The sequence below is a fragment of the Cervus canadensis genome, chromosome 19 (genome assembly GCF_019320065.1).
Source record: "Cervus canadensis isolate Bull #8, Minnesota chromosome 19, ASM1932006v1, whole genome shotgun sequence".
Taxonomy (NCBI): Eukaryota; Metazoa; Chordata; class Mammalia; order Artiodactyla; family Cervidae; genus Cervus; species Cervus canadensis.
Window position 1 is genome coordinate 7,170,526 of NC_057404.1, and position 24,790 is coordinate 7,195,315.

General features: G+C 39.4%; 1 protein-coding gene and 1 non-coding gene across 4 annotated transcripts in view; one reads left to right on the forward strand and one right to left on the reverse strand.

Moving 5' to 3' along the window:
- Positions 1–3,514: 3,514 nt before the first annotated feature.
- The window catches only part of PDS5A (PDS5 cohesin associated factor A), a 119,927-nt gene continuing 98,651 nt past the window's right edge, over positions 3,515–24,790 (forward strand). Inside the window, exons 1-2 of one of the 3 annotated variants that reach the window (XM_043438533.1) lie at positions 3,515–3,652; positions 4,512–4,689. In XM_043438533.1, the coding sequence (XP_043294468.1) occupies positions 4,552–4,689 (138 nt within the window). In that variant the 5' untranslated portion in view covers positions 3,515–3,652; positions 4,512–4,551. Of the gene's footprint in view, positions 3,653–3,723; positions 3,865–3,917; positions 3,939–4,511; positions 4,690–24,790 lie in introns of those variants that run through there. The other 2 variants (XM_043438532.1, XM_043438534.1) reach the window with 2 other exon arrangements.
- On the reverse strand, positions 15,673–15,779 carry LOC122422436. The gene has a single exon (XR_006263834.1). It is a non-coding gene; the product is annotated as a U6 spliceosomal RNA (small nuclear RNA).

Here is a 24,790-nt window from a genome sequence, read left to right on the forward strand (position 1 = left end):
TATAGATGGCTTTAGTCTCCTATTACCCCAGTTCATCCTTTGAAACTGCCACTCTGTTCAACCTCTGCAGTATTTAGTGCGAACACAGTTTATCCTCTACCCTCACCTTCTGTCAATCACTCCTACAAACTCTGTTCTCTAGAACTGCACTGTCCAATATAGCAAGCACTAGCCACATATCGCTGTTTAGATTTTTTAAATTAAATTAAAAGTTTAGTTCCTCCATTTCATCAGCCACTTTTCAGGCATTTTATAGTTGCATGTGGTTAGGACCTACTGGACAAAGCAAGTGTGAAACATTTCCATTGTTGTGGTGCCCCAGAGTTTGGATCTAGAATTTCTATGTAGGAAGAATTTATGGTTGGTAAGGTGATTGAAATAGGGGGTTGGGGGTTTGTCCTGAAGCTGCATTGGATGTCATTTTGTACATAGATTGTATGTTTGTACATGTGTCTATGGGAGGGGGGCTGATGGAAATTATATGAGGGCAGAATAAGGCTCACAAAGTCAAGCCACTCTTTTATACAATTATTGTTCTAATCACACCAAAGTCTTTTCCTCAAAAAGAAATTGCACTTAATTACCTCCAAGCCTTTTTTCACCTTGTGGTTATCTCTATTAGCTATTGCTCTTCTCACAACAACTACTCAGTAACAATTCACCCTCCAGTGCCCAGCCTCAAACAGCCCTCCCTTTGGGAAGTTCCCATAGCATTCCTGTCTTAGGCTCTTAGACAATACAATTTAAATCCCTATTGTGGAATAAATCACAGCCTTGCCTCAATTATGGGACATATGCCTGTGATTCCTCCACTGGACTCTGATCCCGTCAGGAGCAGGAACTTTGTCTTCTTCTTTTCTAAATATTTGCCCAGTGCCTAGCACAATACCTTACAGGAGCTCAGGAGCTGTTTGCTAAATTAACTTTTAAACAGCTTAGATTCTAAAAGACATCCTGACGAAAGCTATCCCAAGCACAGTCCTCCCCTTCCCAGTTAAAGATAGCTTCATCCTTCACTACACAGGCCAAAAACTTTGGAGTCACCTTATTTCCTTAACTCTTTTCTTTTTTTTTTTTAATTTTTTTCATCACGTCCACTGTTATTACCTAGTCCTACCATCTCTCTTTGGAATTTTTGCAGTAGTCTTATACTTGGTTATCTTACTTCTACATTTGCATCTCCTCATTATTTTCAGCCTAGCAGCTAGAGTTACTCTTTCATTTTACATATATCAAAAAATTATGTAGAGCTTAGTATGTACCAGTTACTGTTCTAGGCACTTTACAAATGTTAATTTATTTATCCCTCACAATGACTCTCTGAAATAAAAACAATTATCCCTGTTTTACAGATGAGGAAAATGAGGCACAGAAAAATTAAGCAGTTTGTCCAAGGTTGCCTAGATCATAGAACATAAATCATATCACTTCTCTTTTTAAAGCACTTCCTTCTCAGAGTATGTGCCAAAGTCTTTCCAAAGGTAGAAGGCCTAAAAGGTTGTATGTGGTCTGCATCGTCCCTCTTCTCTACTTCATTTTCTTCCATAGCAATTTATTAATTTTTTTGTCTATCTCTCGCCCAATAAATTAAGCTCTACCACAACAGGCAGCGATGTTTGTTCTCTTTCCCACTACAGATTTTATTCTCAGTGCTCAAAACAATGCCTTGTATAGTAGGCCCTCTTCACATAATTGTTCACAAATGAATGTATCACTTCTCATTTACTGTAAGTGGAAATGTTTTTTAAAAAGGAATTAAAAACAGAAATTTCAGAATTCCTACAATTTAGAATTTATAAGTTCAACCTATTGATGTGTTACGATCCTTAGGGCTTACTATCTTTTCAAGTAATATACAAGGAAGCTATCTTGTATACTATCTTGTACTATCTTTTGAGTGTTTATAAAATCAAACATTATTAACAAAGTAGGTAGTTAAAATTACAATTTTATGGATATATACAAAACTCCATTTAGTAATGGGTAAATTAATAATGGCAAGAATGAAAATAAAAATCCCTCTTTATTTAAACGTGACAGATTTTTAAAAATCATATGTGAGAGAAAGAGCCTAAAAACAGTGTAGGTTTTGGTCAGTTTAATAGTTTGGATGAAGCTTTCTTAATGGATTCTGCCTGCTACTCTAAATGTCTAAGAACCAAGTTCTGACTTTTGGGCAGAGTTCTAGCAAATCAGCAAATGTGGTGTGTTAGATTCTGAGATAATTGCTTCCTTGTATATTACTTGAAAAACAGTTCAGTGAGGGCAGCCCTTATAATATTTTTAAGATCAAACAAAGGATGTGGAAAAGATCAATTAATATCCATCAAGAATTTAAATAATCAAATATCATTTCAAACTACAGTAGCAATCGGTTTCAAGAGCTGCAGACTATTTCAAATTATTTTCTCTTTTTAACTTCATCTTTGGAAATTATATATGTGCTCCCGAGGTCCATCTGCTTCAGCTTTTTATTTTAAACTGCTCAAACACCACTGCATCGGGTTTTCCTTTGGATGAAAGAAAAAGCTATCCTTTGGTATATTTTTTTTTTAACGAGTTACTCCATATTCATTAGACCTATCTATCCAATTTGTAAACATGCTTATTTCTGAAGTCCAGTCTCAGAAATCCTGATTTTCTAGGTTTGGGAGTGCCGTCCAGGAAATTTCGTCTATTCTTTGAGAACTACTGGACTCAGTGCAATTTTCATATTTTGCAGTTTTCAAAATATTAATTTTAGACATCTAAAGAGGAGAGGTGGCTGTCAAAAGAAACAAGAATGAGCAGCATACGTTGTGCCATGTTGCAAAACTTTTCCTCAAGTTGCAGATCTTCTGTCCCTTGGGAGGAAATCAGTTCGTTATCACCGACTAATTAACCATTTTTCAACCATGTCCATCCACGTCGTTTAGGATGAACCCCAAAAGTCATGAACTCATCTCCGCGGCAAACAGTGAAAAAACTCCGTTCATCCAACTTGGCCTCAAAAGGCCGCGGGCGCCGGGTCGCTTCCCGCCAGCCAGGCTCCTCCTCTGCTCGCCTTCTGGGTCCGGTCCTCCCGAAGGCGCTCGGTGCGGCAGGTCTTGGCGCCAACCGGGTGGCGGCGCTGTTTGCTCCGCGCGCCGCCGCTTGAGGCCCGAGGGAGGCGGAGGCAAGGCCGGCGGAGGAAGGGGCGGGAGCGAGGCGCGCGCCCTGCTCTCGCGTGCTCTCGCGCCGCTCGCGTGACCGGTCGGTGTGTGCGAGAGGCGCCGGCTGCCGGGAGCACGGACGGCCGCGCGCGCGCCGCTGCGAGGGGCGTCCGGGTCCGGGTCGGCGGACCCGGCCGGCGCGAGGTGCTGGCGGGCGGGCAGCCGGGGTCCGGGGCGGACACACGCGCACACGCTCCCGGAGGAGCCTTCTCCGAGGCTGCTCTTCCTCTGCCAGACGGAGAGCGGCAGTGTCTCCCCGCCCAGCTCTCACTCGCCCCGCGTCTCCCCCCGCGGCGACTGCTCCTCCTCGGCACCGCCAGCCCCAGCGCCGCTCCGGGGCGGGCGGCGGCGGCGGCGGGACCCGCGGAGCCGCTTTGTGTGCAGCCCGGAGAGGGGCGGCGGCGCAACCACCTGACAGAGGCCCGGGCGCTCGATGCACCTTCCGCCCGCATGAGGAGGAGGTAAAGGCGGCGGCGGCTCGGCTCCCGCCCTCGGCTGGGGAGGGAGGGGACGGAAGGGGAGACCGGAGGGGGTGGGGGGCGCGGGACGGAGGCCCGGCGGGGCTGCCTGGAGGTGCCGGTAAGGCCTCGGCGGCACCGGACGGCGCCGAGTGGCCGGGGGCGAGAGAAGCCGCCGGGGTCCCTGAGCCGAAGTTGAAGGAACAAAATGTGAAGTGCGGAGCCGCGTCAGCCGCTTCCTGGCTTGGGGTTCGGGGCGGAGGGCAGCTTGTTTTCCCCTCACGCGGGGGTGAGGGACCGGGACACGGGAGGGGCGGGAGCGTGGCGGGGACACCGGGGGTCCCGAAGCTTTGCCCGGCAAGGGCGTAGGTTCCCAGGAGCCGCCGCTGCGTGTAGGTCCCGTTGGGTCCCTAGTTTTGCGGCCTAAGCCGAGCCCTATAGGCCTCGCGTCTCCTTTCCCGGAGGGGACCGGCCGGGCGGGCATTCGAGGCTTCTCTCTGACCGAGCCGGGGCCTTAGGGGCCTCGCTGGGCTCTCGAGGCCTCCAAACTTCGGACCTCGGTGCTTGGGGGTGGGATTTCATTGTGAAAGGGGGAATGGGAAACTCCTGGCGCTGCTCGGCGCTTCCCGCGGCCGCCGGTGCCAGGGAGCCGGGAGGGCCCGGGGTCTGCGGGGCCCGCGTGGGTGGGGGCGGCGAGGCGGCCACCAGGGTCCAAACCCCGGGAAGGAGCGGGTATGGAGGCCGCCGCCGAGCCCCCGGCCTCCCTGGAGAAAGGACCCTTTGCAGATTAGGATTTTCGAAATGAAAAAAGAGGTTACAAAGTCGCCCCTTTCCCGCTGAACTTTTGTTTTCTGACCGATAGAGGCCGGTAGAGGACCGTGAAAGAAAAGTTGTCCCCCAGGATGGACTTCACCGCTCAGCCCAAGCCTGCCACTGCCCTCTGCGGCGTCGTGAGTGCCGACGGGAAGATCGCTTACCCTCCGGGGGTAAAGGAGATCACCGACAAGATCACCACGGACGAAATGATCAAACGACTGAAGGTAAGTTTCTCTGGACAGAATGTTCACACTTCAGACGTTTGTGGTAGGAGGTGCTCTCTCCAGTGGTATTACTGCTCTGCTGGGCCTGGCCTTAAGTTTCACCTACCAGGCTTTTTTTTTTTAAGATATTTTACGTCTTTTCTTTTACCCCCTTCTGAAAGGTATCGTTCTGTCTTGGCTGTATCTTAGAATAGTAATCTCTGTTAAGGACATATCATTATGGGAAATTAAAAGAGTATGTATGTGATATTTTTTAATTCTACTTCTTTTTTTTCCTCTAAGTATAAAAATTGGAGTATTTTTTAAGGTTTTTTTTTGTCTAGAAATATTTTTGAGAATACTATTCAAAGTAGCTTCCAGCTTTAAAGGTAGGCAATAATTTGCCTAGGAGGGTTTTCATCAGCTTCTAGGAGACTGATTTAAGTGCAAAATGCATTTTAAAAATTATCACAATTTTCTGATATCCAAAAACTTAAATATGTAAATAGTATGATTAAACTTTAACAGAAAGTACTGACTTTTCAAAATTCAGAGTGATGACTTATGTCCACATGTTCAAAGGGGTTTTAAGGGATGGTGATTATGGCTTATTTTATAAGGGGTCAGCTTATTTTTAAACATGCTGGGCCTAATGTGAAGGTTGTAAGTTTCAGGCTTTAGGTAAGTTAATTTTTTGTTTTCTGTTGCATGGTTATAGATTGTGGCCACAGCCTTACAAAGTAAGTGTTACTCTTATTAAGGGATCAGCTTGACGCAGTAGTTCTCAACCATGGCATCTTTGACTCCTAAGGAACATTTGGCAGTGCTAAAGACATTTTTTTTTTGGTCACCATTGGGGGTTGAATTGGAATAGGGGAAGACGAGACAGGGAGTCCAGCTAGGAGACTGTTAAACTGTAGTTTAGGTCAAAGATGTTGAAATCATGAAGTGGGGCTGTGATAGTGGGAATAGAGAGATAGGGAACAATCCAAGAGATATTTCAGAGTTTTACTAATCAGTTAGAGTGTGTGGAAGGTGAGGAAAGCAACAATATTGACGCCTTGCCAGTCTTCCCCTTGGGCAACTTGTTGAAATGTATTTTAGAAAATAATCTTGCCCCTTTGCTGTTAGAACTTAGTCTAGTGCCTGGTAAATGTTAACAGTGTTGTGAGTGATTAATATTTAAAAGTGTTCCTGTAGTTTGTTTCTGAAAATCTAGTTGGATCCTACAATTTGCTGCCCATTTGGAAGGAATAGGACACAATACCTTCCATCAAAATAAATCTTGATACTAAAGACTGTACATGAAGTGGGGTGCTTAATTGATGCTTCTTAAGGTTGTACTCATTATTTTAAATTTTTGAGATGCTGAAATATGACTTATGAGATATAAATTAAGTAAAATTGTAGATCTTTCTATTATTTTCATATTAAGAATATGGAAACCTGAATTCTGGTGATGGATAATCTGGTTTTTAAAAAGTTATGATTGTATATACATCTTCTATTTGAAAGTAGATTAAATGTCAGAAGTATTTTTTAACTAAATTGACAGTCTAGAATGAGCATATGGTTAGAATATTCATTTGTTATGAGTTCTTTTGGAAGTTAAATTTGATATACATATTAATCAAGTTGAATGTCCTATTGCTAAAATGTTGCTTTTTCAAGAATTCTTATGATTTTTGTCTTCCTCCTGCTTTGTAAGGTGATTTTGACTTTGTACTTTTTAGGAAGGAGCTATGCTCACCACTATACCACCAATTCACACTGTACTTTTTAGGGATCCATGTTTAGTTAAAGTATTACTCTCTTACTAGCATAGATTTTAAATAATATATAACTATATTTTTTATAACTTTTGTGTTGTTTGTAACTTATATAAATTCAGTAGTTTATTATTATTATAGCAACAATGTTCAAGTATTGTGAGGAGGAGGGCTTAAAGGCTAGTAAAACCCTGGCCAGTAGAATTCAGAGATGTTTGGTCCATATTCTTCAGTTTTCAAGAATGGAACAGGCATTTTCCTTTCAGAAGGATCCTAAAAGAAATTTCAGAACTCCTTTTTTTCCCTAGATAATAAAAGTTAGACCCAAAGTGGCCAACTAACATTTACCAAGATCAGTCATGGGACTGGTTAGTGGCAGAGCCAGGGCAATAGCATCATGTATCTTTTTATTCTTATGGCTGCTTTCTTCTAAGGAATCTAAAGGAAGTTGATCAAGGAAGCTGTGATTTTTATCATGCAGTGGAAAACAGTAAAGTGAAAAGGGGAAGGGAATCAATGAGAGTTAATTTGGTCTTTTGCGGAGAAATATAGGACAGGATTTTGTGTTCTTAACATTAGAGAGAAACTATTGTGATGCTTTCAAGGTTTCTTGAAAGTAATTCTTAGAGTGTGTCTTTGAAAAAGCTAAAACATACTTTTGTATTTTAGAAGTTTTCATTTCTGTTTCCAAGGAACTACTCTCTTTTTACATCTAGTTAACACTGCCATTCTGTCAGTTCCTTAAACGTGTCATGTTCATTTCTGCCGAGACAGATTTTACATTATGTAACCCATATACGTACTCTTCCTCCCTTTTCATTAAGGGAAGTCTCTTAGATTTCCTGTTATATACTCTCTTAATTCCTTCATGTCACTTGTTACAGATGTGGTATTACATTTATGCTTGTGTTTATTTGGTTTGTGTCCCCAACTTCTCTGTAAGCTTCATGAATACCACATCTGTTTGTTTACTTTTGTATCCTCCCAGTGCTTAGTTTATATGTGTGTGTGCTCAGTCATGTCCAACTCTGCAACGCCATGAACTGTAGCCACCAGGCTCCTCTGTCCATATGGAATTTGCCAGGCAGAAATACTGGAGTGGGTTGCCATTTCCTACTCCAGGGGATCTTCCTGACCCAGGGATTGAACCTGCGTCTCCTGTGTGTCCTCTATGGCAGGTGGATTTTTTACCACTGTGCCACCTGGGAAGCCTCACAGTTAGGTGCTCAACATATATTTGTTGAATGAATGAATAAGTAATATGTATTAATATTGGTTTAGAGAAGTATTCTTATTTTTGAAAATGAAGGATGATTTGAAAATATTTTGAATTGTAACTAAGTACTTTATCTGAGATTGCATACTAGAGATGATAAAGTAGATATTTATAATTTTAGAACTAGAAGGTAGCTTATAAGTTATTTGGTTTTGTTCAGATTTTCCAGATAAAGAAACTGATTCTGAGAGGTTGTGACCAACCCTAGTCACATAAAGCTGAAAACTATCATTAATGGTTTTGTTATTTAGATCAGTTATAGAAATATTAAAAGTCATATAAAAGTTAGCTGTTAGGAAGGATAGTAGACATTTTTTAATACCAGTGTTACATTAAGCATCAAGATATGTAGTTCACAAATATCCATCCTCCTGTTTAATTAAGGATTCTGAAACGAATGCAAGAGTCATGCCTCATAAGTTTTGTAACACATTCAAGATAAACCTATAAACAGTATTGTACAAATTCCATTAAGTGCTTCTGCCCATGGACTGTTACACAGTCTCTCTCAGGTCACGTATTACAAAGCTATATGCCACATATTATTTTTTTTTCTGTTCTTGCTCTTTTGGAAGTGGGAGGCCTTAATCAACCTTGGTTTTTAAAGGAAGGTGGGTATTAGGATGAAGTTTGTTACTTACATCCGTTTCTGTTAGCTGCTTTCAGAGTTCACTGCCCAGACAGGTCTCCATACCCCAAATACTTACTACCGTGATGCTAAGAATTAGGAAAGAGTAAGTCATAGAGTTTTATTATTCTGAAAATGTCCCCCATTTTTCTCCCACTAGGTGCTACTTCTGTGTTTTCTTTGTATTTTTCTATAATCTTTCTCTTTGTGTCCATCATTCTCCCTCTTCCCCATGTTCTCACTTCTGCTTTCTGTAGTCTGGCCCGTGGGATACTTTAATATGAGTTAGGATATGGTGGGCTTGACTTAGGTAGAACACTCCCTTTTCTCATAAGAACCTAGGTTGGAAGGGGGAAGAATAGATTGCAGGAAGACCATGAATTCTTTCCTTTTCCTTCCCCTCAGGTGGACCTCAGAAATACTTGATTGGTTATAATCATTTTCACTTGCATAAATGACTTTTTATTTATTCCTAGTTGCCACATGGTATGCTAATTTTACAGGTAGTTTAGTGTATAATTTCAAGTCTGGATTTTGTCTATATATTTTATTTTAATAAATGTATTACAGAAGATTGTGCTAAGAAAATAAGAAATTAAATGGAGACGCAAGATTTCTTAAAATGAAGTCCTAAAATATAGCCAGTATACATTTGTGAAGTAATGCTTCATGCAGTACAGCTTTTATTTTAAATTTCCATTTGTGTAGAGGAATTTTTCTAGTTAGCTGGTGTGTAACAAGCTACCCCTAAACCTAATAGTTTAAAACAGCAACCTTTTTCCCTCTGCCCCCTGCCAGCCGATGTCCTCGCCACGCTGTGGAAGACATGCATTTCCCATGAGTCGGCGCTGAGTGACGTGGGCACCACGGCCTGCCCGTGCATGCCACGCGCCCAGCACCTGCCTGCCCGCCCCCCGGGCCTTCCAAGGGGGCTGGCACCTGCTGGGGGTTCTGGTTTTTACTTTTTTAATGTAAGTCTGAGTCTTTGTAATTATTGAATCGTGAGAACATTTTTGAACAATTTGCTTGTCAATAAAGCAGAAGACAGCAAAAAAATAAATAAAATAAAAATAAAACAGCAACTTTTAAAAACCTTATTGTGGTAAATAAAATACATATAAAATAAAATTTGCTATTTTAATCATCTTTAAGTGTATAGTTCAGTGCCATAGTTCCAAAGTGCAGTGCAGAGTTCCAAAGAATAGCAGGGAGAGATGAGAAAGCCTTCCTCAGTGATCAATACAAAGAAATAGAGGAAAACAATAGAATGGAAAAGACTAGAGATCTCTTCAAGAAAATTAGAGATACCAAGGGAATATTTCATGCAAAGATGGGCACAGTAAAGGACAAAAATGGTATGGATCTAATAGAAGCAGAAGATATTAAGAAGAGGTAGCAAGAATACACAGAAGAACTGTACAAAAAAGATCTTCATATCCCAGATAACGACAATGGTGTGATTACCACCTAGAGCCAGACAGCCTGCAGTGCTAAGTCAAGTGGGCCTAGGAAGCATCACTGCGAGCAGAGCTGGTGGAGGTGATGGAATTTCAGTTGAGCTATTTTCAAATCCTAAGGATGCTGTGAAAGTGCTGCAGTCATTATGACAACAAATTTGGAAAACTCAGCAGTGACCACAGGACTGGAAAAGGCCAGTTTTCATTCTAGTCCTAAAGAAAGGCGATGTCAAAGAATGTTCAAACTACCGCACAGTTGCTCTCATCTCACAGGCTAGCAAAGTAATGCTCATAATTCTTGAAGCCAGTCTTCAATAGTACATGAACCATGAACTTTCAGATATTCAAGCTGGATAAAAGGAAGCAGATAAAATTACCAACATCTGTTGGATTATCAAAAAAGAAAGAGAGTTCCAGAAAAACATCTGCGTTATTGACTGCACCAAAGCCTTTGACTGTGTGGGTCACAACAAACTGTAGAAAATTCTTCAAGAGATGGGAATACCAGAGCACCTTACCTGCCTCCTGAGAAAACTGTATGCAGATCAAGAAGCAACAGTCAGAACCGGACATGGAACCAACTGACTGGTTCCAAATTGGGAAAGGAGTACGTCAAGGCTGTATATTGTCACCTTGCTTATTTAACTTACATGTAGAGTACATCATGTGAAATGCTGGGCTGGATGAAGCACAAGCTAGAATCAAGATTGCTGGGAGAAATATCAATAACCTCAGATACACAGATGACACCACCCTTATGGCAGAAAGCAAAGAGGAAGTAAAAAGCCTCTTGATGAAAGTGAAAGCAGAGTGAAAAAGTTGACTTAAAACTCAACATTCAGAAAACTAAGATCATGGCTTCTGGTCCCATCACTACATGGCAAATAGATGGGGAAACAATGGAAACAGTGAGAAACTTTATTTTTGGAGGCTCCAAAATCACTGCAGATGGTAACTGCAGCCATGAAATTAGAAGACGCTTGCTTCTTGGAAGAAAAGCTATGACCAACCTAGACAGCATATTTAAAAGCAGAGACATTACTTTGCCAACAAAGGTCCATCTAGTCAAAGCTATGGTTTTTCCAGTGGTCATGTATGGATGTGAGAGTTGGAAAATAAAGAAAGCTGAGCGCTGAAGAATTGATGCTTTTGAACTGTGGTGTTGGAGAAGACTCTTGAGAGTCCCTTAGACTGCAAGGAGATCCAACCAGTCCATCCTAAAGGAAATCAGTCCTGAATATTCATTGAAAGAACTGAAGCTGAAGTTCCAATACTTTGGCCACCTGATGCAAAGAACTGACTCATTGGAAAAGACTGATGCTGGGAAGGATTGAAGGCAAAAAGAGAAGGGCATTGCAGAGAATGAGATGGTTGGATGGCATCACCGACTCCATGGACATGAGTTTGAGCAAGCTCCGGGAGTTGGTGAAGGACAGGGAAGCCTTGCGTGCTGCAGTCCACAGGACTACAATCAGACTCAACTGAGCAACCGAACAGAGTTCCGTGCCATAAGTACGTTCACATTGTTGTGCAACCTCATCACCATCCATTCAGAGCTTTTCATCATCCTTACCTGAACTCTGAACCCATTAAACTAGAACTGTATTCCCCACTTCCCCCAGCCCAGGCAACCTCTTTCTACTTCCTGTCTTTATGAATTTGACTACTCTAGGAGCCTTATATCAGTTCAGTTCAGTTGCTCAGTCGTGTCCAACTCTTTGCGACCCCATGGACTGCAGCACACCAGGCCTCCCTGTCTCACTAACTCCTGGAGTTTACTCAAACGCATGTCCATTGAGTCGGTGATGCTATCCAACCATTTCATCCTCTTCGTATAAATGGGATCATAGCATATTGCTGCTTTTGTGACTGGCTTATTCACTTGGCATAATGTCTTCAGGGTTTATTGCAGTATTTGTCAGAATGCACATATATAACATCTTTTGTTTATCCTTTCATTCTTTGATGGACACTTGGGTGGCTTCCACCTTTTACCTACAGCCAGCAACTTTTCTTACTATCTCACAGTTTCGTGGATCAGAAATTTGGGCCGGACTTGGCTTTCTGCTCCACATTTCCTCCTAGGTTCCCTCAGTGGTGTTCAGCTGGTCTAATGTGTACACACTGGCTTCTCTCAAACGCTTGGTGCCTTGGTAGGAACAGCTGAGAGGCTGGACTCAACTGGGCCCTTCTTCCTGTGTGTTATGTAGTGTTAAGGCTTCTCCACACGGTCTCTCCAGCAGGATAGTTGAGCTCAGTTTTCCAAGACACTCTGGGGGAATTTGTCAGTACTTTTAAAAGACTTTATTCAGAATTGGCCTTGACATTTCTACCTTACTCTACTGTTTAACATATTCACAGCCCAGCCCTCATTCAAGGGGAGAAAAATTGACCCAACTTCTCAATGGAAGAAGCAGAAAAGAATTTGTAGCTGTCTTTAATCTACCACAGGAGCTCTCACAACAAACAAGTCAAAGGATTCTACACTTTGTAGTTACATTCATACATTTGAAAAACATTTAATCTCAAAAAACAGCAGTGTATACTTTCAGCGAATTTGCTGGATCTGTAAAATGTATTTTATTAAATTACTGTAACAAGTTACTGTAAGAAAAAAGTTGTAGGAATTTTTTATATGCTAGTTTGGGAAAAATTATGGAGGAGGCTCATGATTTGATCCTAGAACTTGTTTCTTATATTACTTGAATTCTTACTAGAAAGTACTACTGGCCAATCATAATGATGATCCCCCCTTCTCTCTCTCTTTTTTTTTTTTGAAAAAAACCCATTTTAATTTCTTATTTTGAGACATTTTATCCCTGTAAAAAATTTGGAAAAATTGCACCTTCAACACTCATGTCCCTTCACTTAGATTCACTAGTTAACATTTTGTCACTTTTGCTTTCACGCACACACACACACACACGTGGAGGGAGACAGATGTAACACACTATTGTGTTGGAAAGTTACTTGCATACATGATGAGATTCCACCTCTGAATGCTTCAGCAGTCTTAGTCTAAGCTAATGTCTTAGTCTAAAGACATTCTCTTACTTTATAACAATGATCATTATCATACTCTAGGAATTTAACATTGACATGATGATATCTGTTATACTGTCCATAATAAAATTCCCTCAATTGCCCTAAAACTTACTTTTTCAAAATTGAATTTTTCATATCTTTTTTTCTTTGTTGTTAAAGTCTAATGGTTCATGATGTCTCTTCCTTGTGAAATTGTACCTTTTATTATTAAAAATATTCATCTTTGTTTCATTTACAATAAATAAATTTTTTTTAAAGGGAAAAAAATTGAATTTTTCTTCCTCTGTCCAGTTTCCAATATAGGATGACACATGCATTTATCATGTCTTTTTTTGTCTCTAATCTAGAAAGTCCTCTTATTTTGGGGGGGAGTGTTGTTCATGATATTTTTTGAAGCATTTGTCCTACAGAAGTTGGTAATCTGTTTTGTCTCATTTCCTTATGCTTAGATTCAAGTTGAACCTTTTTTGCAAGTGTGCTATACAATCAATGGTACATAGTTACCTTTGCATCATATCAGGAGGCATATGCCAAATTTTGTTGTATTGACTATGCTAAGGTTGATCACTTGGGTACAGTTGGCCAACTCTGTGCATTGTAAAGGTACTTCGCCAGCTTGCAGTTAATAAGTAATTTTTAAGCTAGTAAATAGTTTGTGAGAATAATTTGTTTTCAACCATTCTTTTTTAAAAAATAGTGAACTTTTATTTTATTTTTGGCTGCACTGGGTCTTCATTGCTGCATGCGGGCTTTCTCTAGTTGTCGTAAGTGGGAGCTATTCTCTAGTTGCAGTGCGCAGGCTTCTCGTTGCTACAGAGCATGGACTCTAGGGCACTTGGACTTCAGTAGTTCTGGTCAGTGGGCTCAGTTGCCCTGAAGCATATGGAATCTTCCCTGACCAGGGATCAAACCTGTGTCCCCTGCATTGGATGGCAGATTCTTAACTACTGGACCATCAGGGAAGTCCTTACGCAACTGTTTTAGCACCCACTTTGATGGTTATAAAATATTACCCTTTTTGATTCCATCATTCCTTTCACATGTATTAGCTGGCATTCTTCTGTAGAGAAGACCCTGCCCCCATTTAAAAAACAAAATCACTCATAGATTCTTTATTCAGTGCCTTATAATCCATTTTATTCCTTTTGAGAGTCAGATTGTCCCAGATGAGCATCCTTGCTTTCCTATCTTTTCAAACATCTAGTGTCTTTTTGACATGTCTTTCTATGAGTCTGAGCACTTCTTTGTTTTCTGGTACAAGATGTTCACCTGTGCTTCCCTGCCCCGGATTTGGATAGATCTTTTTCCAAAGAACCTTATTTCCATCTTCGTGGAGAGTGGTGTTTATAAACCAAGGCCTCGGTTTGGCCATTGTGTTCACATTATTGTTAGATACGTAATTTCTTCAGGTCTTTGAGTGTGTGCAGCTAGGACATACACACACTTCAAATCATGAGTTCATCGGCCACTTTCAGCTGAAATCCAGTATCAGAAATTTTTCTAAACTTCCTCCATTCTATATTTGTATCAGCCTTCTCTTATAGTATAAATCCTAATTTCTCTAAACTCTGGTAAATTTATTTATACTACTCTACTATAAGGTGCTACTATAAACACAAAAAATTCAGAACTGCTCTTTCAGTATCCCTTGCAAGGTTTCTTTGCAGTTCTTTCTGTCAAATTAAGATTGCATAGAGAACCATGCTCATTAGTTATTTGAATTGGAATTTTTTTGGTCTGAATGGTTGTTAATCAGTTTTCTATACAATTGATTTTCTGTTTGTATTCAATTATATGTGCACACACACTTGTTGACTCTTCATTTCTACTGATGAGTATAATCCTTGCTTGACTCTTTATTGGTAACAAAATTTACCGTCTTAACCATTTTTAAGTGTTCACAGTACAGTAGTGTTAACTATACACACATTGTCAATACAATAGATCTCTAGAACATTTTCATCATGTAAAACTGAAATTATATCCACAGAACAACTCCCCTTTCTTCTATGATCCCTTTAGCCCATAGTAACCACTGTTCTACTTTTGGTTTCTAAGAGTTTCACTCCTTTAGTTACCTCACATATAAGTGTGGAATCATATTCTATTTGTCTTTTTGTGACTGGCTTATTTCACTTAGTATAAAGTCCTCAAGGTTTATCTGTGTTGTAGCATATGACAGCATTTCCTTCTTTTTTAAGGCTAGTATTCCATTGTGTATATCTACCACATTTCTTTATCCATTAATGGAATTTTAGAAAGATCCACCTTTCAGCTATCGTGAGCAATGCTGCAGTTAACATGGGTGTGCATGTATCTCTTTTGAGATCCTGTTTTCAGTTCTTTTATATATATATATTGCTGGGAATGCAGGATCATACGGTAATTCTATCTAAACATTTTCAGGGAACTCCCCTCCATACTGTTTTCGATAGTGGCTGCTTCATTTTACATTTCCGCCAGTAGCACACCAGAATTCCAGTTTCGCCACATCAATGCTTGTCTTTTGTGTTTTTGATAGTGGCCATCCTAACAGATATGAGGTAATGTCTTATTGTGGTTTTGATTTGTATTTCCCTGACGATTGGTGATGTTGAGCATCTTTTCATGCTTATTGGCTGTTTGTGTATCTTTTTTAGAAAAATATCTATTCAGGTCCTGTATGTGTGTATGTATGTATTAGTTGCTGAGTTGTGTCCAACTCTTTGCAGTCCCACTGACTGCAACCTGTCAGGCTCCCCGTCCATGGGATTCTCCAGGTGAAAATACTGGAGTGGGTTGCCATTCCCTTTTCCAATTAAGTCCTTTACCCATTTTTTTTTTTTTTTTTAAAATATGGAACGCTTCACGAATTTGCGTGTCATCCTTGCGCAGGGGCCATGCTAATCTTCTCTGTATCGTTCCAATTTTAGTATATGTGCTGCCGAAGCGAGCACCCCATTTTTTTTTTATCTATTTTTTAATCAGGTTATTTGTTTTATTGTTCAGTTGTAGGAGTGTCTGTATTCAGTTTTAGAAATTACATTGTTCATTATTTTTTTTTTAATTTTTACTTGGTTCAAGAGTCAGAACTATTGGAAAAACTTCTACTTCTCAGAAGTCTTCCATCCTTATTCCTTCCACTGCATTTCCACACACCTCCCCTCTGTAGATAATCATTTCCATTAGTTTCTGGTTGATCCTTTCTTTCTGTGTTACCTCTCTTCTTCTCAGAAGTTAGACTACCATATATACTCTATTGTACTTTGTTTTTTTCACCCAATATATCTTAGCAATGACACCATATCTGGAAATCTTCTTTTATTAATTTTCATGATGTATAGTATTCTATATGTGTAGAGGTACCCTAGTTTTATTTAACTAATCTCTGTGTTGATTTGAGATTGTAATATTTTCCTACTTAAAGTAATGTTAAAACGAATAACCTTGGTACATATTGGTTTGTACTTGAGCAAGTGTATCTTCAGGGTAAATGCCTACGAATGGGATTATTGGTCCAAAGGTTACCTTTATGAGTGATTTTGTTATAGGTGGTTAAATTCCCCTTCATAGCGGTTGTACCATTTTGTTCTTTTACCAGCAAGTATGAGTGCCCAAGCTCTCAGTAATGTATTGTCAAGTGATGCCTACTTTTAAATTAGCAAATTAACATGTTGCCCAAAAAAGCCATTTTATTGCCTCCTGGCAACAAAACAAGTTCTTTCTAAGAATGATTAAATATAAGTGCTACATTGAGGTTCAAAGAGGTAAGAACCCTGTTTAGAGTTCCTTCAAAACTCAAAAGGAATTGAGTAGCTTTTTAAAAGGTTTATTTAAAGAAATGAAGGTAGAGATGGAGACAAAATTTTAGTAACAGAGATGATGTTGAAATCAACAAGCCTCACTTAGATCTTCATTCAAGAGCTTGAATTAAATAGAAATTAAGGTGAAAGCCTATTAAAAATCATATATGAAATAAATAACATTAATATGTAGAATGCCAGTGCCATAATTTATTTTCCCAATATCAGATACCCGTAGATATCCAAGGGAAAAACTGATTTGTGCTCACAGTAGGAAACTAGGCTTAAAGCATTAAAATGCATTTTATTCTTGTTAGTTTCTATTTTCAGAGTTAATTATTTAAGTACTACTTTGGCTGAGATTGTTGGCATATGGAAGTATGTCCAGTTGAATTCCATGATCAGAAAGATAAGTGGAGTTTATACATGATATAAAAGCCTAACAAGTTTTTATTTGCTCAAGACAACAAATCAAGAAGTTTCTAGATAACGGTTGCAATAGAAAGCTAAACAGAAACATAAGGAAAGAGTTTACTAAATTTCTTTTCATTGCTATTGGCATTTGGTCTTTTACATTAAGTACAGATCTTCCCAACTGGTACACTTCTTCTATACAGTTACAGACATGCCTAAATACAGGGTCCTCAGCCTTTAGAGGTTACAAATATTAAATCTTTTTTTGAGTATTATGTAATATTTTAAAAGTTGGAAGTTACCATTATATGTGTGTGTGTATATTGTTTTTCATGTTATAAAATTATTTTTAAGATCAAACACTTAAAACTTCCTACCAAAATTAGGGCCCTGTGATTAGTGGTGATAAACATCATGAGTCCATTAGGGGAAACTGGATTTATACGAGGAATAACACTGAAATAGATTTCCATTTATATGAAGGATATTTGAGCTTATCCTATTAACTTAATAACCGTAAGTTAAATGCCAATTATGTGCTAGGATGGGTTCTGTTTCTTTGGATAAAAAGATACTCAGAATTTTAGGGTTCATGAAAAGTTTCATGGAAAAGTTGACAATTGGACTGGGATTTGAAGGCTTAGACTTTGGTAAGCAAATGGGTGGTAAACAGTTCAAAGAAATGAGTAGTAGGGACAAAGACTGAGAGGCAAAAGCAGCTTGGTGTGTTTGAAGAAAACAAGAAGAATAGTTCTGATAGAGCTAAAGCATCCCAAAGAGAGTAGTTAGGAGGAAAAACAAGTGGAAGGTACCAATGAAATTTGTAAAATCCTTAAATGCCAAAGAGAGGAATTTGATTTAAAAAAGAAAAATAGAGCTAAAGAGTAATGTGTCTACATTGTGATTTTGCATGATTAGCAAAGGTAAGGGCCAAAGAGTTTTTTAAGAACATGAATGACACCCTTTCTTGAGGCCAGTTTGTGGAGTTTTTCTATCCTCATGTCCAGACCAGATAGTATCTTTGGTTGAACAGTGTTGTTGTCTGGTCACTGAGTAATGTCCAACTCTTTGCAACCCCATGGACTGCAGCACTCCAGACTTCCCTGTCCTTCACCATCTCCCAGAGCTTGCTCAAATTCATGTCCATTGAGTCAGTGATGCCATCCAACCATCTCTTCTGTCGTCCCCTTCTCCTCCTGCCTTCGGTCTTTCCCATCATCAGGGTCTTTTCTAATGGGTTGGTTCCTTCACATCAGGTGGCAAAGTATTGGAGCTTCAGCATCAGAACTTCCAGGGAATGTTCAGGATTGATTTCCTTTAGGATTGACTGGTTTGATCTCCTTGCAGTTGAACAGTAATCGTTTCTAACTGATACTGTCTGAATAAATCTGTTGGTTGCTGAGAGTTAGTAGAATGGTTAGTAGAATTTTATATACTAGATCATTATGATGTGAATTACATTTTTATCACATATATTTAGTGCATGTTTTTCCAAAATTTCCTAGAATTGCTGTGGTAGGAATTCAAGTAAACATCAGTAGTAATTTGATGCCAAATTGTTTTAATACGTGAAAATTAAGTTCGGTGGCCATGTTTAATTTTCTGTAATTTCAGATGTTTGTTGAATTGAAGAGACTTCGTGTAGCACTGTAAAATTAGTAGAGCCACCACATCTGGAGTTACTTCCTCCATTGAAGTCTTGAACCATTCAAGGTCATCAGTGAGAGTTTGGATTCAACTTTTCCCAAAGTCCTATTAATGTTAATATTTTGACCTCTTCCCATAAATCACCAGTGTTCTTAAAAGCATGCAAGATGATGAATCCTTTCCAGAAGGTTTTCAGTCTGCTTTGCCCAGATCCATCAGAAATCACTGTCTATAACCTACAAAATGTTAATGTTAAGCTTTAAATAATAAACCTTAAAAGTCAAAATTACTCTTTGATTCATAGGCTGCAGAGTGCATGTTAGCAGGCATAAAAACAAACAGCTGAGAAAAGAAGAGAAGCTAAAGGTAAAGGAGAAAAGGAATGATATACCCATTTGAATGCAGAGTTCCAAAGAATAGCAAGGAGAGATGAGAGTTGGAAGTACTTATAAATGTTACTAATGAGTTTTACTTTTCCTAAAACTGGAGGCTAAGTAAACATTGACTTAGTGATCAATGCAAAGAAATAGAGGAAAACAATAGAATGGGAAAGACTAGAGATATCTTCAAGAAAATTAGAGATACCAAGGGAATATTTCATGCAAAGATGGGCTCAATAAAGGACAGAAATGGTATGGACCTAACAGAAGTAGGCACCTGACCTGCCTCTTGAGAAATCTGTATGCAGCTCAGGAAGCAACAGTTAGACTGGACATGGAACAACAGACTGGCTCCAATAGGAAAAGGAGTACGTCAAGGCTGTGTATTGTCACCCTATTTGTTTAACTTATATGCTCCTGTATCACTCCTATAGAGGTATCCACACCTCTTTAAACCTAGATTACTTTTTCATTAGTTAGTACCTCTTTGTGGCTAAGTAGTAGTCCACTGTATGAATATAACCGTTTGGGTTTTTTTTGTTGTTTTTGTTTGGCTGTGCTGGCAGCATGAAGGATTTTAGTTCCTAGAATAGGGATCAGACCCATGGTCCCCTGCAACAGAAGTGTGGAAACTTAACAATTGGATTGTCAGGGAAATCTCTATACCAGTTTGATTTATACTATTCTCATATTGATGGAAAGAAACTTGTTTACATTTTAGGCTATTTGAATAAAGCACTATAAACATTACTGTGTGAGCCTTCTCTTGTACATATCTTAGTTTATGTTGGGTAAGTACCTAGGAGTACAGTCATCGGGTTGTAAGGTGAAAGTGTTAGTTGCTCAGTCATGTCCGACTCTTTGTGACCCCATGGACTACATCCTGCCAGCCTCCTCTGTCCATGAAGTTTTCCAGGCAAGAATATTGGAGAGTGGAGTAGCCTTTCCATTCTCCAAGGGATTTTCCAACCCAGGAATCAAACCTGGGTCTCTTGCATTGCAGGCAGATTCTTTACCATCTGAGCCACTAGATACCCAGGGGTCATAAGGTAGGTTATTTTTAATTTAGTTAGCAGCTACTAGTCTTTTCCCCAAAATGGTTGTTCTGTTTTATAATTCCACTGACAATGTACGGTGATATTTTATTTTCAAAGAATTTCTCCATACTTTCCACATTGCCTAGTTTATCCATATAAAGTTGATGTTTGTAATATTTATTAACCATTTAATATATGTCAGATATGTAGTGATATTCCCCTGTTGCATTTCTCATATTCTCTTTTTTTAATTGAATCGTCTAAGAAAGGATTTTTCATATCTGTTAACGCTTTTCAAAATCTCAGTTTTGGCTCTGCTAGTTTTTCTGTTACTTATTTGTTTTCTGCTCTTATCTCTTTCCTTAAGTGTAGTTTGGATTTTCTAACACAAGTTTCTTAACCTTAGCACTGTGGACATTTTGTACCAGATAATTCTTTGTTCTGGAGGGATGTCTTGTGCATTCTTGGATGTTTAGCAGCATCAGACAGATATACTCACCAGATGACAGTGATCGGCCCTTGCCAGATGTCTCCAGGGAGACAGAATCACCCTGGTTAGAGAACTGCTGTTCTGATATAAGCTTTTTAAGCCTATACATTTCTTTCAAAACACTTTGAATTGTATCTCACTGATTTTGATATATTTTATTACCATTCAGTTAGAAATACTTTCTCACTTTCTTGATGATTTTTTTCCTTTGACCTGTGAGTTATTTAGAAATGTGTGACTTAATTCCCAAATATTTGAAGTATTTATAAATATCTGATTATTAATTATTCCTAGTTTAATTTTATTTTGATCAGAAGACATGATTTGTTTTTGGCTACACCGGGATTTCGTGGCTGTGGGGGGCTTTCTCTGGTTGGAGGTTCTTCCTAGTTGTAGTGCGTGTGCTTCTCATTGCGATGGTTTCTGTTGCTGTGGACACAGGCTCCAGGCACACTGGCTCAGCAGTTACGGTGCCTGAGTTCAGCTGCCCCATGGCGTGTGGGGTCTTCTTTACCAGAGATCGAACTGTGTCCTCTGCATTGGCCGTGGGTTCTTCACCACTCAACCACCAAGAAAGTCCTGTCCTCCATTTTTAAAGCACGTTACTTTTTGGATGTAGAATTCCGAGTGTATAGTTTCAGTGCTTTAGCGATGTAATCCCACTGTCCCGTGTTCTCTAGTGCTTCAGACGAGAAGTTGGTGGCAGTATGTTTTTGTGTCCTTGTATGTAATGTGGGATTTTTCTCTGGCTGCTTTCATGGTGTTTCTTTTTCTTTGATGTTCAGCAGTTTCACTGTGATGCCCTGAGGTTTGTGTTTCCCTGATACTTGTCCTGCTTTGGAATCACTCGGTTTCCTAGATCTATAAATTTATGTCTTTTAGCAAATTTGGGAGAGTTTTGGTCATTATATCATTTGAGTTTTTTTTTCCTTCTTCTACCCCCTTTTTTCTCTTTCTAGGATCTACTTACACATATGTTAAAATTTTTTTCTATAATGCCTTCAGATCACTAGCACTGTTTTTCAGTAATTTCTGTGTTCTGCAAATTGGATCCCTCCTGTTGTTTGTTCTTAAGTTTATGACTTTTTCTTCTGTTATCTTCAATCATAGATACAGCCTGAAAAATGGAAAGTCATGGGGATTTGGGAGATAATCTATGTGATATTATCTATGTGTTTCCTCTTTTTTAAAATATATAATTTTTTACATGTAGTGAAGTTCATAAACCTTAAGTATAGCATATTGTTAATTTTTACATGTGTATACACACGTAGCCATGATCCAGATCAAAATGGCCCTGTAGCAGGCTCCTTTATGTTCCCCTCCCCAGAGACAGACACCCTTCTGGTCTTTACCAGTGTACATCTTGCCATCAAACTTCATATAAATGAAATCATGCAGTGTGTACTCTTTTATGACTGACTTTTTCCCTAAATATTATGTCTGAGTTTTATCCGTGTTGTTTTGGGTTGCAGCGATTCATTTTCACTGTATGAGTACACCAGAATTTACTTATCCATACAATTATTGATAGATATTTGGGTTAATAACTTTTTGTTTTTATGAAGAAACAGTTCTTTGAATAATGTGCATGGTTTTTAGTAGTGGTAAGGAGTCATTTGTCTTGGGTATATACCTGAGATTGGTGGATTTTTTTTCCTTAAAGAATCAGATAGTAAGAATTTTATGTTTTATGGGTCAGTAGAACTCTATAAGTATTTACACAAAAGAACTTTTTAAAAAATTAGTTTATTTTTGGCTGTGCTGGGTCTCCACTGCTGCATGGGGTTTCTCTAGGCGCTGAGCAGGGGCTTCTCTCTAGTTACGGTGCAGCGCAGGCTTCTCGCAGCAGGGGCTTCTCTCGAGGGACACTGGCTCCGGACGCAGGGGTTCCGTAGTTGTGGCACATGGCCTCCATAGTTGGTGATCCTGGGCTGTAGAGTGCAGACTCAGTAGTGGTGAACAGACTTGGTTGCGCCGAGGAGTGTGGAATCTCTGGATTGGAGATCCAACCCTTGTCTCCTGCATTGACAGGCAGATTCTTTACCTCTGAGTCCAAGGAAGCCCAGAACTTTATTTAAAAAAAAAAAAAATTGAAAACATAATAGTGATTCAGTACTTTTTTTGTAACACAGGTTTGCTAATGAGAAGAATAGAATTCTTTGAGGGAAGAGATGTGGAAGTAACATTTTACTTAATTGGGCCTCAAAAGTTAATGTTCCCTGTTACCAACATGGATTTCAAGTGTTTACCTATTAATGCTGATCTGTAATGAAATGTGGTATATTTCATTTGAAAAATTTTTTTCACAGATAGCTACTCCCAAATATTGGTGTCAGTTTATGAACATATGATTTTAATTGAGCATATTCATTGCTTGGAAAGCATTTATTGAAGTATTTTATATTTTTCTTTTAATAATTGCCTTTTAGCTTTTCATTACATTTCATACTAATAGCTTTCAGTGGAAGAGTTAGGTGGAAGTTCCTCAACTGCAATTTAAAATGGACTTTGAAATGTGGAAATTTCCTGTGTGTGTGTGTTGAGGTCCTAAGAGTTCTGCTGGAATTGCAGTTTGAGCTTGGGAATGGAGATCTAAGTTTTTGTTAGAACTTTTGGTAGCATAGGAAAAAAGAGCTTGACATTTCTTGTGATTCAGTAGTGGGTGTTCCTTGTTGAAATATGTAAGTTTTCACATATATGTACTTAACAGGCTTTTGGTTACAACTTGAAGTCATTGAGAAACAGCCCCATACCTATAACCAAAGCTACTTTCTAAAGCCATTCAGTGTTTAAAAATACCAACAATAGTGCTCGCTTCGGCAGCACATATACTAAAAATACCAACAATAAATGCTATCAATTAAGTGGTGCTGAGTGCTGAAAGAAGCTGAAGACTAATGGAGTGACATTCACAGGAGTAGCAAGAAGAACAAGAAGGAAGTCTTGTTTTCTTCTTCCTGCCTTCTTATCACTCTGCCTTCTGTTGAAGATGCTGAGGCAGTGCATTTTCCTGAATTTGTCTGAACATCAGAGAACAGACTATATAGATAGAGGAGGTAGATTTGGAATTGAGAGACATGTAAATACTTAGCTTACTGTTCTGATAAGTGAACTTCTGTAGAACTTGACTGATTGTTTCTTGATTTTGTCTAACAGGATACAGCCCTGTGTGTGTTTGTGTTTGTGGGTATGCATGCTTAGTCGCTCAGTCATATCCAATTCTTTGTGACCCCATGAACTGTGGCCCACCAGGTTCCTCTGCCCGTGGGGTTACCCAGGCAAGACTGCCAGAGTGGTTTGCTGTTCCTTCTCCAGGCGATCTTCTTAAGGATCGAATCCTTATCTCCTGCATTACCAACCAGGTGGATTCTTAGGTGATAAATACCCAATTCTGGGTGAGGTCAATTGCTTTGTTAGTTAAAACACTATTCCATCTGCATAGTCTAACTCAAAGGTTGGCAGACTTAAATTTTATACTTTTGCATATGTAAGGGAAAATAAAATTGAAATAACTTGGCTGTTATTCCTAAAAATCTTTAGATTCATTATTTGACCCTTCTAAATCTTATTTTCAACTAGTTGTTGATGTTTGTGTTTTTCTATACAGTGTATTTGTCATCAGAAGTGGTGTTGTTCAGTCGCTAAGTTGTGTCTGACTCTCTGATCCCGTGGATTGCAGCACGCCAGGCTCTTCTATCCTCCACTGTCTCCCAGAGTTTGCTCGGTGATGCTATCTAACCATCTCATTCTCTGCCACTTGCTTCTCCTTTTGTCTTCAATCCTTGCCAGCAGCAGGGTCTTTGCCAGTGAGGTCAGCCCTTTGCATCAAGTGGTTGAAGAATTGGCGCTTCAGCTTCAGCAACAGCCCTCCCAATGAATACTCAGGGTTGGTTTCCTTTAGGATTGATTGTTTTGATCTCCTTGAAGTCCAAGGGACTCTCAAGAGTCTTCTCCAGCAACACAGTTCAAAATCATCAGTTCTTCCATGCTCAGCCTTCTTTATGGTCCATGTCTCATCAAAAGTATTAGTGATACAGAGTATCTCTGAGAAGTGCCCCACTATTATTTCAGAGGTGTTCTTCCAAGTCACTAACTACCCAATACTGTAGGGTTTGGTGCTAGTGCTTTTCTAGACATCGTCATGCACTGTCAGCACAAGGGTTTCAAACGGAAGTTTGTCTAAGTACAAGCAAT